Raw genomic sequence first — 14034 nt, 5'->3', positions numbered from 1 at the left:
ACTCAGTTGTCTCCTTGCTACCTCCTCAGCTGCATGGAATGGTTCACACAGTAGTTAGTGTCTGCTCTGGTCTGTGATTTTTAATACCTGGAGCCATCCCAGCACCTGCCCACAAGCTGGCAGCTCAGGACCCACCCCACAGTGTGGTGAGTAAGACAAAGACAAAGACACTCAGCTTTGGTACCTCACAGGGGCGAGTCTTTAATGGAACACAGAGACCCTGGTGTTACAGACAGGCACGCCGAGGGATGAACAACAGATGCAGTGGAGTCTGTTTTCAGATTTCCATAACAAGTGTGTGTCAGGAGCTGGCAGCTATGAAGACATGTGGCATATGCTGGGTATGTCTGTGCCGTGCCCTGCCCAGGAAGCTGCTTCTGCCGTGGGAGCTCCTCTGATGAGTTACAGACACCAGGAAAGGACAGAGCTGCTGGCTTGGGGATTCAGAGGAGACTCACCTTGACCTCTCCTCCTTGTGTGCTGCACTGCAGCAGGCAATCCAACTGAGGAGTTGCCCACAAAACCACAGCACACGAAGCTGATCCCAGGAAAAGTGGAATGGCAGGAAGGTAGCTACCATCCATTGTGTCAGGCCAGCAATTCCCAGCTGGACATTTTCTTTCTGTGCCCTGCCCAGCTGCCTCAGTCCTGCAACAGCTTGTGTTTTACAGTAGAGCTCTCTGAGCAGAGGTGAACAAAGAGAGTCCCAGCTGCAGTGCGAGCACGCAGCTCACACAGGTCGTAGTCGTGGGCCCACTCCACGTTGCCCCAGCGCCGGATCTGAAGGAGAGGAGGAACATGGATCACACCCAAAGCACCTCAGCAACTCTGAGCTTCCCTTCTCATGTTTGTGAAGCACAGGTAACCCCCCTCAGGAACTGAGATGATCCTTGACTGCTGAGGCAGGGATATCTCGAGATCAGGATGTGCTTCATCTGTGCTGGAGTCTGAGGCAAAGCCTCTTAACGGGAGGATGAAAAGATTCCCAACTTCAGCCACTTTTGGGACAAAGAGAGCTTCACACCAAGCTAATTTCCAGCAAGCTTGATATCTTGGTGTCTACCAAAGCCTCCAGGCTGGATAACCCTCAGCAGGAGAAGTCAGCCACAACTTTGCACTTAGATTAGAGAGGGAGAAAAGCAGCCATCTGGGCTCTGTGAAAAGAAACTGGCAGCCCTGGGAGCACTCTGGGCTGCTGTGCCCGTGGTGCTGCTCTGCAGCAGCACGCTCCAAACGCTCTCAGACACACAGACTGGTGGAGTGGAACGTCTCCTGCTATAGCAGGCACTTCCCCTGCCAGTTATTTGTGGTGGGGGATGCATTTGTCATGCTGAGATTATTGCTATTTGAATTATAGGGCTGTTTTGTAACATAATTTACCTGGTATTCTTCCTCCAGGCGAGACAGAAGCACAGCTTTCTCTACTGTAATGTGCCTGTCAATCAGGCTCATGGACAGAATCAGCGATTTCAGCTGGGTGATTACAAATTCTATACCTGGAAGGGAATAACCCAAACCAAACAAGATTCATGGCTGTTTTCTGCAGCATTACAGCAGCATCTTCACCCACTCTGAAGAGACAGGCAGGCTGTGGTACCCCCTGAGGGGAGGGCCAGTGATCCTCCCACCTGCACCTGGGCACTCAGGTCTGTGGTTAACAGCAGAGCATTGTGCTGGCCCTGCCACCACAGTGACAAAGGCCATGCCCTGGACACCACCTCCTGTTATTCTGCCACAACCCTTCCCTGTGCAAAGGGAAGAGATATCCATGCAGGCTCGAGCATTCTGTGTCTTTTGTGGGTTTCACTGCCTGCTGCTCATTCAGGGCTGGAGCAAAGCAAACCTCCCTTCATTTCTTTATCTTTTGGTGGCATTCAGATGATTCAAGCAAGATTAAGTGGGATATAAGGATAAAAAAGCGAGGACAGTGCACAGTGTGGGCACTTTGGAGTACTAAGCCTGATTTCTTTTCCTGGCAACAACAAAGCTAGGGATTAAATCATTAGAAGGTTTGGCATTAAAGAAGTTATTTGTGCTGAGGTGGAGCAAGCAGCCCATGGGACAGCACAGTCAGATCCTGAACACCAGTGGCACTGAAGAGAATCCCTGCCTGTGACAAAAGCAGGTCAGGGCCTGGCCTGCAGATTTAAAACATAAACCTCCACCCTTGGAGCAGGAGAAGAAAAACATTGCAGTCACTCCTCCCCATGGAGAGGAACCTCCTCCTCCTCAGAGGCCCAGCCCCACTCACCTTGCAGGGCCCACATGTTGTAGGATGCCAGGTGGTTCACAAAGGTCTCCTTGGTGCTGGCTGGAATGTTTGGCCCCAGGATGCTGGTGGAGGAGCCAATTGTCACATTGTACCTGCAATGATCACCCAAACCCTCAGCAAAGCCCAGGGCTCATGGAGCTTGAGCTCATAAAGCACCAGAGCTCCTGGGCTGAGCAGGGCAGGGCCTTGAGCAGCCAGGAACCCTCTGAGCTCTCACCTTTTCTCAGCCCAGGCAACCACAGGATCCCATTCATTCTTCTGTAGCTCTGCCAGGGCTGGAGGCTCCTCCACACGATAGCTGGGACATGACAGAACAAAACCACACTGGATGGTCCCCCCCAGGCTGGGACAGGCCTCTGGGAAGGACACTGACCCCACCAGACCCACAGCAGCTGGGACAGGGACCCGCTGTCCACCCAGGCAGCAGTGACAGGGAACAATCCCCCAGCTCTTCCCTAAATTCAGTGCTTTTGGTTATCCCAGGAAGGACAATTCTGTCTTACTACAAAACAGCCAGCTGAAAACTGCAGGCAGCCCCAAGCCACAGACTGAAGTGAGATTTAGCAGTTAGAGGAGGGTACAAACCCCACTGCAGCTCTCTGTGGGGCCATTCCTGCTTCTCCTTGCCCAGTGGCTCAGCTCAGCTCCCCCAGTCTGGCCAAAGCCACAAGGGCAGGTGGGGAACCTGTTCCTCTCTCTCCACAGGAACTGTGGAGGCTGGGACAGGAGCCTGGGCATGAACAGGCTTGATCCTACAGCTCACAGGGACTTTAAGGAATGAAGGGCATTTTGGGACTGGTACAAGTAGTCTGAGCTATCTGCACTGGCACAGGAATACCAGGGACTGGCTGACAGATCCCCACAGGCCTTTCAAAGATGTTTTCTTTTCTCCAAGATCTTAATTTCCCACTGCTCTCACCCTTGCCCAGTGTTCAACAGGGGACCAAATCCAATGATCCTTCTGTGGGAGCACAGACTCCAACCAGGTTTGCACATGCAGGACTGATCTAAACTAATTCAAACCCTCGGGCAAAAGCCAGCACAGATCAGAGCCATGCCACGACTGGGGCAGTGCAGATGCCTTCCCTCACTTCACCCAGCCCTCTTTCCAAGCTCCAGCTGGGTCCCCATCTCATACCAGACCGTGTCTGTCTCCAGGAACTTCACGGCTGCTCGGATCAGCTGTGTTTTGTTTCGCTGTGTGGGATTGTCCAGTGCTGTGTTGCACAGGGTGGTCTGGGGATAAAAGCAGTTGAAAATGCTGTTATTCTTATTCCAGGCTTGAACAAGCAGCAGCTTCCACAGTACAATGCCAAGAAGAAGCAGAGGGATTTGTGGCAGATGAATAACTGAGGGGTGAGGGCCACAAAGTGCTTAATATAATAATATCTTCTCAAATCTTTCAGGATCCCTGGAAACAGCTCATTAAGCAGCAGGGAAAAGGAGCATGGATTGCTCCAGAGCTCAGTTTCCTCCTGCCCCTCACTATTCCCAATGACACTGTCCAGCCCCTTCTCAAGTTCCCCTAGTGGCACAGATTCCCCCTAGACAGCCCAGAGGAAGCCCCAGCTTTCTGCTCACTAGGAGCAGGACAAGCTGCTGCCCCCACAGCCTGCATTTGGAGGCCTCAGCACTGCACCCTGCCGTGCTCACCAGGTGCATGGTGTAGAACTTGATGGTGTCTTTCTGGGAGTCCCACTCTGTGGCCACTGCAATGGCCAAGGCCTCGCTGGGCACGGTGAAGAGCTTGGCCTGGGGCGTCTTCAGCTTCCGGTGGTCCAGGTTGATCTCAAAGCCTCCTGGGGAATCAGAGTAGAAATCCTGGGGAATCAAAGAGGAGCAGGCACTAAGGAACAACAGACAACCCCACAGTGGGAGCAGATGCAGAGCTGGAGCTGACAGGGACCAGGAATACTCAGGTTTTCCATCGCTTGGTCCTGGAAGCTGCTTCCCACTGTGCAGCTTTGCTGCAGATGAGGAGGGGACACAGCAGCTGGTGACAAACCTGGCCCTGACACAGTCTGGGCTGCAGGTGCTGATGTGCTGTGGGTGATGACACCTCTCCCAGGGATCAGCCCCTCCATCCCATCCCATCCCATCCCATCCCATCCCATCCCCATCCCTGTGGCCACACTCACCTTCCCCCTGCGAGATGCTCACGTTCTGGTAGAACCTCTTCCTCTCTGGGGACAGAGACACAAGGCAAAGAGAACATTTAGAGGGCAAACAGAGAATGTTCAGCCCCTTCCCCTGCTCCCCATCACAGCTCAGAACAGACAGAGCTTTGGTGCTGTCGAGGTGGCCTGGTAACAGAAATTCAGCTCTCCATCCACAGTTCCCAAGCTGTGAGCTGCAGTGAGCTGCACTCAGCAGGGAGCAAACAGAACCAGCTGCACTCCTGCCAGGCTGGGGGCTCAGAGTGTGGCAGAGCTGGTTTCCCAAGCAGGTCTGTCCCACCTCTCCTCAGGAGTTCTGCTTCAGGGTCAACCTTTCCAGATTCTACAACTACACTGACACTGGACAAGTTAATCCCCAAAGGACATCCCAGTCCAGCTCAGGAATTTACCTGCCCCACCTACAAGGTGAGCCTGAGGAAAACTTCAGGTCTGATTTTAGGAGCAGCATCCTTGGCTCCCAGCACTCCTGACACTGTGAGAGCAGGATCACACCCATCCCAAAGGCTCACACCTCTCCCACAAGGCAGGAAGAATCCACGAGCCATTCCCTTGACAACAGCAACCAGGCTGTAAATCCCAAACCCATAAATCTGTCTCGGGAAGGGCACAGCAAACAGGTCAGGCTGCAGGTCTGCTATTCCAGGCTAAAGCCAGCACAATTTCCCTGGGGAAATGGAAGGATTTTCTCAGGCTTGGTGACCTGTGAGCTTCGGGGCCTCGGGCACAGTTCTAAAAACAGATTAAAGTGTGTGTACCCCAGAGGAGCCCCGAGGCTCACAGGTCACCAAGCCTGAGAAAATCCTTCCATTTCCCCAGGGAAATTGTGCTGGCTTTAGCCTGGAATAGCAGACCTGCATACCCACACGATTCCAGCAAAGTCTTTGGATGGGATACACGGGCCAGAACATACCTGAACCCCCTCGTCTGAGTCCCATTCCCTCAAAATCCTCAAAACCCAACAAAAACAAGTGTAACAAAATGGTTCGATGAGGGCTCGGCCGTGCAGCCAGCGAACCCTGCCCGCTCCAAACTCACATTAACGGCAAGGCTCGTTAATAAAAATTAATTAACGGCACAGGGGAGAGCCTCAGCACCGCTCAGCGGCCGTGGGGAGCGAGATCCCCTCGAGGCCGTGCCGGTCCCAGCCCAGTCCGGGTGACCCCAGGGAAGGGTCCCCAGGGAAGGATCCCCCTCCCCACAGGGCGCTGGAGCCTCCCCTGTGCTCCCTCACCTGCCGGCGGGGCATAGGCCCGGCGCCCGCATGACCCCACCGGGCCGCCCCCAGCACCCACAGGAGGCGGTCGTGGGAGCCGAGCGGGCGGGGAGTGGGCCCACCACAGCCGGCGACAGCCGCGCCACATCACGACAGACGACATAGCAACCTCGTCCCGGCCGCGCTCAGCGCCGCTCACTGGGCGCCGCCATCTTGCCGGCAACGGCGACCAATCCGCGCCGCCTGGATTACAAAAACTACATTTCCCAGCAGCGCCAGGGAACAGCGCGACCAATCAACGCCCGCTGTCGGACCGGTAGCCAATCAGAGCCAGGGAACGCCCCTCAGGCACGCGCGCGGGGGCCAATGGGAGCGCGCGGAGGCGCTGCCAGGAGGCCCCGACCCAGCGGCGGCCGAGGCGTGAGGGAGCGGAGCGAAGCGGAGCGGGCGGCGTCCCCCGGCCGCACCCCGGCCCCGGCCACGCTGGCGCCCGGGGACCCCCCCGAGATGCCGGTTCGGAGCGAGAGGCGCCGCGCCGGAGGGGCGGGGGGCTCGGCCTCCTCCGCTGCCACCGGAGCGGCCGCCAGCAGCCTGGTGCCGCCGCCCCCCATCAACACGGCGCAGCCCGGAGTGGCCACTTCGCTTCTCTACAGCGGGGCCAAGTTCCGCGGGCAGCAGCGCAGCAAAGGCAACGCCTACGAGGTGGAGGTCGTCATGCAGGTGAGGGGGGTGGCGGGACGGGAAGGGCCCCCGCGGCCTGAAGCGAGCAGGGGACCCGGTGGCCTCAGGCCGCGGTGGCCGTTCCTGCCCTGCCGGCCCCTTGCGACAGCAACCGCATCACCCTAACCCTCGGTACAAGGAGGGATTTCTTCACGGAAAAGGTCATTAAACATTGGAACGGACTGCCTGGGGACGTGGTGGAGTCACCATCCCCGGAGGTGTTTAAGGAACACTGGACGTGGCACTCAGTGCTCTGGGCTGGTTGACACGGTGGCGAATCAGTCACAGGACGGGCTGGATGATCTCAGCTCTTTTCCGACCTCAGTGATGCTGTGATGATTCCAAGCCGGGGTATTTTTATGTTCGGTTCTCCGCGTTCCTGGTGGGATTTGCTGTGGTGGGGACATCCCATGGCTGCTCAGCTCCACTGCACGCTGCCACCTCGCAGGGGCTGGCTGTGGTTTTGTGCTTTAAAACGCTGCTTTTGTGCTTAAAACCGCTGCTTTTGTGCCTAAAACGTGGCTGTTCTGCATGTGTCAGCTGAGGAGAGGGGGCTGCCTGCTCTCCCTGTGCTGAGCACAGGGAAACGTTGCAGTTCTTTGATCACAGGTGGAGAAGATCCATCTTCTCACGGGTGGAGGTTTGCCCTTCCCTGAATAACTCACTGCCTGTTTTGAAAGCGGATCTGGAGATGTCAGGGAAAAGAAAAAAATCCCTTGGAAAATCCCTGCTTTTAACAGAGCAGGCAAACCCTTGCCTAGTTTCTGCACAGCACAGGCAGAGAGATGCAGCCTGATAACTCAAAATGCAGGTGGCACAAAAGGTTTATATTCAGGAGAAAGGCCTCCTGCAAAATGCTGGGGGTGTGGGTGATTCTTCCAGGGATGCTTTTCCTTGGAGAGTGCTGTGAGTCAGATCCCTTCCGGATGGAAAGGGGATTTGCTTCCTGCTGGGGAGTTCTGGGCAGAGGGTGTTGCCCTGAGAGCAGGCCTGGGATGGGGGAGGCTGCCAGAGCTGAGCTGGGCACCTGCAAATGATCCTTCCAGGTGATTCCCATCATGGAAAAGGGCTGGCAGTGTGAATATTGGGCAGTGGGTACCAGCTGAAGTTATCCTTGGAAGGGTTAGGAACTGCTTTGGATGAGGCATGCACCTTCATTCCTGTTTTTATGGTTGGACTTTGCACTCTTTTCCAGCATGTGGATATGGAAAACTCCTATCTCTGTGGATACTTGAAGATCAAAGGCCTTACAGAGGTGAGTGTTAACTGTACAGCACCACAAAGAGGGGCTGTGTGAAGGTTTTTTATTTTCCTGGTGGGGTGGGAGAAGCTGCTGCCAGAAATGGGAAGTGGATGGATTGGATGTTGTAGATTTGATCACAGGGTATCAGCTGGGGAATGGTGCTGGCTGTAAATGTCACAGGTGATCATCCAGCTGGGAGCTGCATGGGATCATTTAAAGTTGGAAAAAACCCTCTGAAAATCATTGATGCAACCACTGACCCAGGACATAGCCAGCTCCACCACTTCCCTGGGCAGCCTGTTCTGATGTTTAACCTCTCTTTTAAATTGTTCTGATATCCAATCTAAACCTCTCTTGGTGCAATTTGAGGACATTTTTCTTGTCCTGTCCCTGTTCCCTGGGAGCAGAACCTGTCCCCACCTTGCTGTGCCTCCTGTCAGGGAGTTTGGAGACTGAGGCTCCTTTTATCCAGGCTGAGCCACTGCAGCCCCCTCAGCTGCTTGTGCCCAAATCCTTCCCCACAGCCCAGCTCTGACTTGGCTCCTGGCTTCATAAAGTGAGGAGAGGGGCAGAGAAAGGCTGCAAAAAGAGACAGTGGAAGGCTCAGCCTTGGAGAGGTGCGGCAGCAGCAGCCGCCTCACATTGCCCAGAGCTCTCCCTGGGAGATGCTTTTTTTTTTGCTGAGTGCATGGAGCTTTGCCTGCTGTTGGGTTTGTGTCTGTGGGTGACAACTGTGAGCCCACCTTTGTCTCCCCTCTGCCAGGAGTACCCAACCCTCACCACGTTCTTCGAGGGCGAGATAATCAGTAAGAAGCACCCGTTCCTGACGCGCAAGTGGGACGCCGACGAGGACGTGGACCGTAAACACTGGGTGAGGGAACCTGGGGGCACAGGGGGCTCTGGGCTGCTGCTGCACTGTGTGCTTGTGCTGGAGCTGCCAGAAAGGCCTGGAGACCTCTCTGGTCTGGGATTTGGGGATGATCTCAGCAAAGGACAGGGAGGGGATACAGTCTGGGTAAACTATTTGGGGGAAAATAAGGGGATACAAAGACAAAACTGTTATGAAATATAAAAACGCACTACAACACCTCTCCTTTTTGCTGTCTCTCACTGGGATCTTTGTAAATAGAGATCTCTTCAGCAAGCTGTGATCTGTGGTGAGGGAGGGGATGTCTTGTTTTCCACTTGTTGGCCACGGGGTGGGAAGGGAGCAGGAGCAATCTCCATTTCCTGACCCCCTAAGAGAACACACTCCTTATTTTTGGAGACGTATTGTAAAATGGAATGGAGAGGGGAAGGGGATCCCACAAGCACAGGTGGGGTGGTTGGTACCTGTGTCCCTGCTCAGGGCAGGCTGTACCTTCTGCTGTGTTTTGAGGCCACAGCAGCCACCTGATCATCCCCCCACCCTTGACCTTGGCTGTTGTTTGCCAAGCTTTGATGTTTGTTATATTTCTGTCAAAATACCTTCTCTGGAAGCTCAGGAGCTTCTCCAGCCAGGCTGGATGTTGCTGTGAGTGTCAGTAGATTTCCCTCCTAAACAGCAGCTGGTACTAGAAGTTCTATTCCTGGAATAAACATCCTGGTTTTATTTTTCTTTTCTTTTTTGTTTCAGGGAAAGTTCCAGGCTTTTTACCAGTATGCAAAAACATTTAACTCTGATGACTTTGATTATGAAGATCTAAAAAATGGGGACTATGTCTTCATGAGATGGAAGGTAAACCCTGCCTGTCTCCTTCTCTGCTGATCTGCTTTCAAGGCACTGACAGAAACTTGAGGTGTCAGAGCTTTTCCAGCTATGATGGTTTAATGAAAGATCTTGCCCTGCCAACCTCAAAACCCACTGTACTTGCAAGTTCCAGTGTGACTCGTGTCTAGCCAGCTAATTGTGTCCTTAAGGGCTGCAGTCATGGCTAAAAACACAACAGGAAAATCTTGCTTGGTGATGCTGCAGAGGATGAGAGAATTGCTGTCTGCAGTCCCTGTGTGGGGCCTGTGTGTGATGCAGCCTGGCCACTCAGCAGCTCATCCCAGAGTCACCATGGACTGGTTTGGGTTGGAAGGAGCCTTAAAGCTCATCTTGTTCCACCCTCCTGCCAAGGACAGGGACACCTCCCACTGTGCCAAGCCCTGTCCTTGGACACTTCCAGGGATCCAGGGGCACCCACAGCTTCTCTGGGCACCCTGTGCCAGGGCCTCACTACCCTTAAAGGGAAAAATGTCCCAATGTCCCATCCAGGCCTGCCCCCTGGCAGAGCCATTCCCTCTCCTCCTGTCACTCCATGTCCTTAGCAAAGTTCCTCTCCAGCTCTCCCATAAGTGTTGAAAAGCTGCAGTGAGAACTTCTGGAGCCTTCTCTTCATTCTCAGGCTCTCGCTCCCAGTTTTGCAATGGGTTTCTGGTTTGCAGGGGACAGGTGTTGAAACTGATCCCTTGCACTCTTAGAACTCATTCTGTTCTCAGTTATCTGCTTCCCTGTGAGGTCCCTGCAGGGCAGATGTGAAGGGACACTGGTCTCTGCTCTGGGCTGCTGAGAGTGCAGGGAGTGCTCAGCCAGCAATGTCTTTATGTTAGTGGGTGCCAATATTTGGTGTGGGAGGGCAGATTGGGATGGGATGGGATGGGATGGGGCTGTATTTGATCAACATTTTAAGATGCAGCCTGTGTTTTGAATGCAGGAGCAGTTCCTAGTCCCAGATCACACCATCAAGGACATCAGTGGTGCTTCCTTTGCTGGTTTCTATTACATCTGCTTCCAGAAGTCAGCAGCATCTATAGAGGGTTATTACTACCATAGGAGTTCAGAATGGTAAGGAAGCCTCCTGAAGACTTAAACCAGGCTGTGACTCCTCTCCTGCTTGTCCACAGCCTTGGGAGTGTCCAGGCAGGAGATTCAGGCTGGTGGGGTTGAAGGGCTGTGGGCCATGGCTGGCCTGAGCTGGCTGGTGCAGTCCATTGGGGTGGTATAAAGTGCTGCCCTTATGGAAAAGGGGAGGGAATTTGGGGTGGCAGGATGGAGAGGGAAGATGATACAGGGTCTGGAGAAATGCTGTGAGTGAGCTCAGTTCTCTCTCCTCAGGAACAGCTTGGCTGTTGCTCCCTTCAGGCAGAAATCTTGTCAGGCCAATGTTTTGTATTCTGAGGTCCTTGGGGTGTTGCTGTTAAGACAAGAGAACAGTCAAAGCTAATTGGTGGGGTTTTTGTTGGAGACAAGGAGCTGTGGAGAGCTCTTCCCTTGCATCATTGTCATGAGCAGCAGGTGGATGGCTGGAAGCTCTCAGGGGGAGGGAAGGAACCAGGAGGCTTTCAGACACATTCCCTCTAGCTGAGCTTTGAAAGACTCATGTAATTTGCACTTGTAGCAAACTCTGTTTGAACTTGAAAGTTGTTGAACTTCAAAGGGAGTCCAAAAAACCACCACAGTCAGCCCACCAGGAATGCTGCCTTGCTGCAGGTGGCTCAGAGGGACCAGAGTGGGAATTACAGGATGATTAAGGCTGGAAAAAACCTCCAAAATCGTCAAGCCCAATCTCTGACCCAATATCACCATTCCCACTGAACCCTAAATGGAATGTGTGTTTGATTTCTGAGCATTTCTAGGACCATTCCCACTAAACCCTAAATGGAATGTGTGTTTGATTTCTGAGCATTTCTAGGACCATTCCCACTGAACCCTAAATGGAATGTGTGTTTGATTTCTGAGCACTTCCAGGGATGGTAACTCCACCACTTCCCTGGGCAGGCCATTCCAGATCTAAACCACTCTTTCAGTGAGGAATTTTTTCCTCGTATCCAGCCTGAACCTCTCCTGGCTCAACTTGAGACTGCTTCCCCTTGTCCTATCACCAGTTTTGTGGGAGAAGAGCCTGAGCCCCACCTGGCTGCACCCTCCTGTCAGGGAGTTGTGGAACAATGAGGCACAGGAGGGACGATGCTGAGTCCTGGCAGGATTTTGGACTGTGGGAAGTGGGTGTTGGATGCCTGAACACCCTGGGACTGTAAAGGGGGAGAGAAGAGCAGGCAGCAGTGTGTGTTCTCTGGCTGCCCAGCAGGATCTCTGTGTCACCCTCTCCTCCCTGTCTCCCTCCTGTGGCAGGTATCAGTCGTTGAATTTAACGCACGTTCCCGAGCACAGCGCTCCTATCTACGAGTTCCGATGACAGCTGCCCACGGCTGAGAACGCCCAGAAGACACGGGGCAGGAGAGCATGGCCTGCCAGGAGAGCTGTGTCCCTGTGGGAGCACAGCAATGCACGCTTCTCTCCTGCCCTTGGACTCCAGAGAGAGAGAAAGAGAGCCTGGATGTGAACTCACCCAGCCCGAGGAGCTGCTGGAGCTTGATTCTCCCTCCTGTCGAGTGGCCATTTGATCTTTGCTCTGGTTTTAAGCTACTTTAATGCACTTTCTTGTTGCACAGCTCGTTTCTCTGTCACTGAAGTTCCTCCCGGCTCTCCTCTGGAAGCTGTTTTCTCAGTAGCTGGAATCAGTGCTCTGGCCTCTAAATAATAAGGAAATGTAAGCTCAAGGCTTATATTATCCTTGTTATATCCTGATGTGGGTTGAAATCACCAGGATTCAGGTTTCTTGCCCAGATTTCCAGCTCTGATGCTCTCAGAGCCAGGTCCTGGGTGTGAGGCTCAGCTGTGGAGTCTGTTGGGGAGTGTTGGCTGAGGTAAGGCTGGAGTGAGGCTTTGCTGGCTAACAAGGTTAGCTGGAGCTGCAGATCTTTCAGGAGCACCAGCCCTTTGCAGCTGGGAGCTGTTCCTGTGTCTGGATACACCATTGGGAATTAATTTGATGTAAGGACTTCCAGGCTCTCAGTAAAAGTGGATCTGAACTCTGCTTATAGGTGTATATTTGCTCTTTACTTAAGTTAAGGGTAAAAAAAAAAAAAAGTTGAAAAAAAAGACAAAAAAAACCTTTTATTAAAAAAAATATATCTATTTTTATGGTTCCTTTTCCAAAGGACCCTATGGCAAATGTACAAGTACTGGATTCCATGTTACTGTTTTCACATTGAAAACCAGGAATGTCTGTGTTTTTATATCTGTGTCTGTATCCAGCTGAGCTTTGGGAACATAACCCGAGCACAAACGCTGAGCAGCATCACCCTGGGACTGCTCAACGTTTGTACTCCCCCTTCATGCTTCACCACCACTGCTTGACACCTTTTTACAAGGAAAAACAAGAAAAAAGTTTAAAAAATAACCCTTCTCAGTAGCTCCCTCTGGCTCTGAATGTTCCAAGTGACAACTTAAGGCTCCTGTGCCAAAGCGTGCGTGTGTGTGTGTGTGGGGTGGTTTTTTTTTAAAGACACTTTAAAAACTTGGCCTCAATTGTGTTTTTACCTTGTCAGCCCCACCTGTGGGGCTTTGTGAGAGTTTAGTTTGCCTTTTTTTCTGGCTGTTTTAAAGCCCAGCTCCCTCCAGGCAGGCGTGTGGCACGGCTGGTGCTGAGGATGCATTTCCCACCTGGGAGAGGGGATTGAAGCCAGCATGAGGTGCTTTGGGTTTTGCTTCTTTTTAACTAATTTCCCTTTTGGCAGCAGTTATTGCTTGTTTAAGCCTTACTGAGGAAGGATTCAGGGCTTGGAGAGCCCTTTCCTCTGTTCCAGGTTGGGTTTGGAGTGCTTGGTCTGGGGGGATGATGCGGAATTTGCTCGTGCTGCTCTCCGTGGATCAGCCTTTCCTTCTCCCTGGCACCCACATGGACAGAGAAACCTGGGGGAGAGAGGGAGGAGGAGGGACCTGGCCCTTGCCAGGGACTGGGGCTGGTGCCTTGGCTGTGCTGGAGGATGTGTAGGGACAGCACTGAGGTGATTTGGGGCTGTAGCAGAGCACTTGGGGAATGTGTTCCTGTTTTAATTCGCTCCTCTTGGAGAAACTCAGCCCCTTCGGTGGAGAGGGCGGTGCTGGGACATGTCCTGGTTTTTAGAGGTGAAAACAGTGGTGACCAAGTGTGGGGGTGAACCCTCCCTCCCAGGTGCTGTGTGAGTGCAGGGACCCAGCTCCAGTGGCTCTTCCCATCCCTCTGGGGCTGTCAGTGCAATGCTGGTGGTGGCACCGGTGTCCCTGTACTCCCCAGGGCTGTCAGTGCCAGGGGGACACTTGGATTTTTGACAAGGTTGAGTTGAATTAACCCTGTTGGTTGCCAGAAGCTGAGTTGGGATGGTCCTGGGGGTGTTTAACACTTGTAACTATCCCTAAACCAATGAAGTTGGGGTTTTTTTAAGACTTGATATGTTGTGAGAAGGGTGTGGAAAGAGTGTCTCCTGCTCTGTGCCTGCCTCCTTCCCCCCATCCTGAAGGGAATTTCAGCTTGGATCCAGGGCTGTCTGGATGTGATGTGTGCAGGTGCAGAGCAGGTTGTGGAGCTGAGGGTTCTGCAGGGGCTGTTGGTGTGTGGATTTT

At 53.2% G+C, this 14034-nt stretch overlaps 2 protein-coding genes across 2 annotated transcripts; one reads left to right on the top strand and one right to left on the bottom strand.

Annotated features, from left to right (window-relative positions):
- Positions 1-176: 176 nt before the first annotated feature.
- On the bottom strand, positions 177-5880 carry ATPAF2 (ATP synthase mitochondrial F1 complex assembly factor 2). The gene is made up of 8 exons (XM_058035591.1): positions 5681-5880; positions 4411-4455; positions 3926-4071; positions 3411-3508; positions 2490-2570; positions 2252-2364; positions 1381-1496; positions 177-780 (listed from the first exon to the last, which is right to left on the bottom strand). The coding sequence occupies exons 1-8, from the start codon at positions 5823-5825 to the stop codon at positions 643-645; spliced, it is 882 nt and encodes a 293-aa protein (XP_057891574.1). The 5' UTR covers positions 5826-5880; the 3' UTR covers positions 177-642.
- Positions 5881-6028: 148 nt separating this feature from the next.
- On the top strand, positions 6029-12465 carry GID4 (GID complex subunit 4 homolog). Its single transcript, XM_058035373.1, has 6 exons — positions 6029-6382; positions 7578-7637; positions 8389-8496; positions 9241-9342; positions 10304-10434; positions 11722-12465. The coding sequence occupies exons 1-6, from the start codon at positions 6029-6031 to the stop codon at positions 11783-11785; spliced, it is 819 nt and encodes a 272-aa protein (XP_057891356.1). The 3' UTR covers positions 11786-12465.
- The last annotated feature ends 1569 nt before the right edge of the window (positions 12466-14034 follow it).

The sequence above is a fragment of the Melospiza georgiana genome, chromosome 16, assembly GCF_028018845.1.
Source record: "Melospiza georgiana isolate bMelGeo1 chromosome 16, bMelGeo1.pri, whole genome shotgun sequence".
NCBI classification, from domain to species: domain Eukaryota; kingdom Metazoa; phylum Chordata; class Aves; order Passeriformes; family Passerellidae; genus Melospiza; species Melospiza georgiana.
This window is presented reverse-complemented; position numbering and strand designations above follow the sequence as displayed.

Bases quoted from the DNA above. Each gene is read 5' to 3' on its own strand.
- ATPAF2 (XM_058035591.1), bottom strand. From the start codon at position 5,825: ATGTCGTCTGTCGTGATGTGGCGCGGCTGTCGCCGGCTGTGGTGGGCC. The intron at 4,456-5,680 runs GTGAGGGAGCAC...CTCTGTCCCCAG, and splicing joins GGCCTATGCCCCGCCGGCAG to AGAGGAAGAGGTTCTACCAG. The intron at 2,571-3,410 runs GTATGAGATGGG...GTCATGTCCCAG, and splicing joins CTGGAGACAGACACGGTCTG to CTATCGTGTGGAGGAGCCTC.
- GID4 (XM_058035373.1), top strand. From the start codon at position 6,029: ATGGGAGCGCGCGGAGGCGCTGCCAGGAGGCCCCGACCCAGCGGCGGC. The intron at 6,383-7,577 runs GTGAGGGGGGTG...ACTCTTTTCCAG, and splicing joins AGGTGGAGGTCGTCATGCAG to CATGTGGATATGGAAAACTC. The intron at 10,435-11,721 runs GTAAGGAAGCCT...CTCCTGTGGCAG, and splicing joins TACCATAGGAGTTCAGAATG to GTATCAGTCGTTGAATTTAA.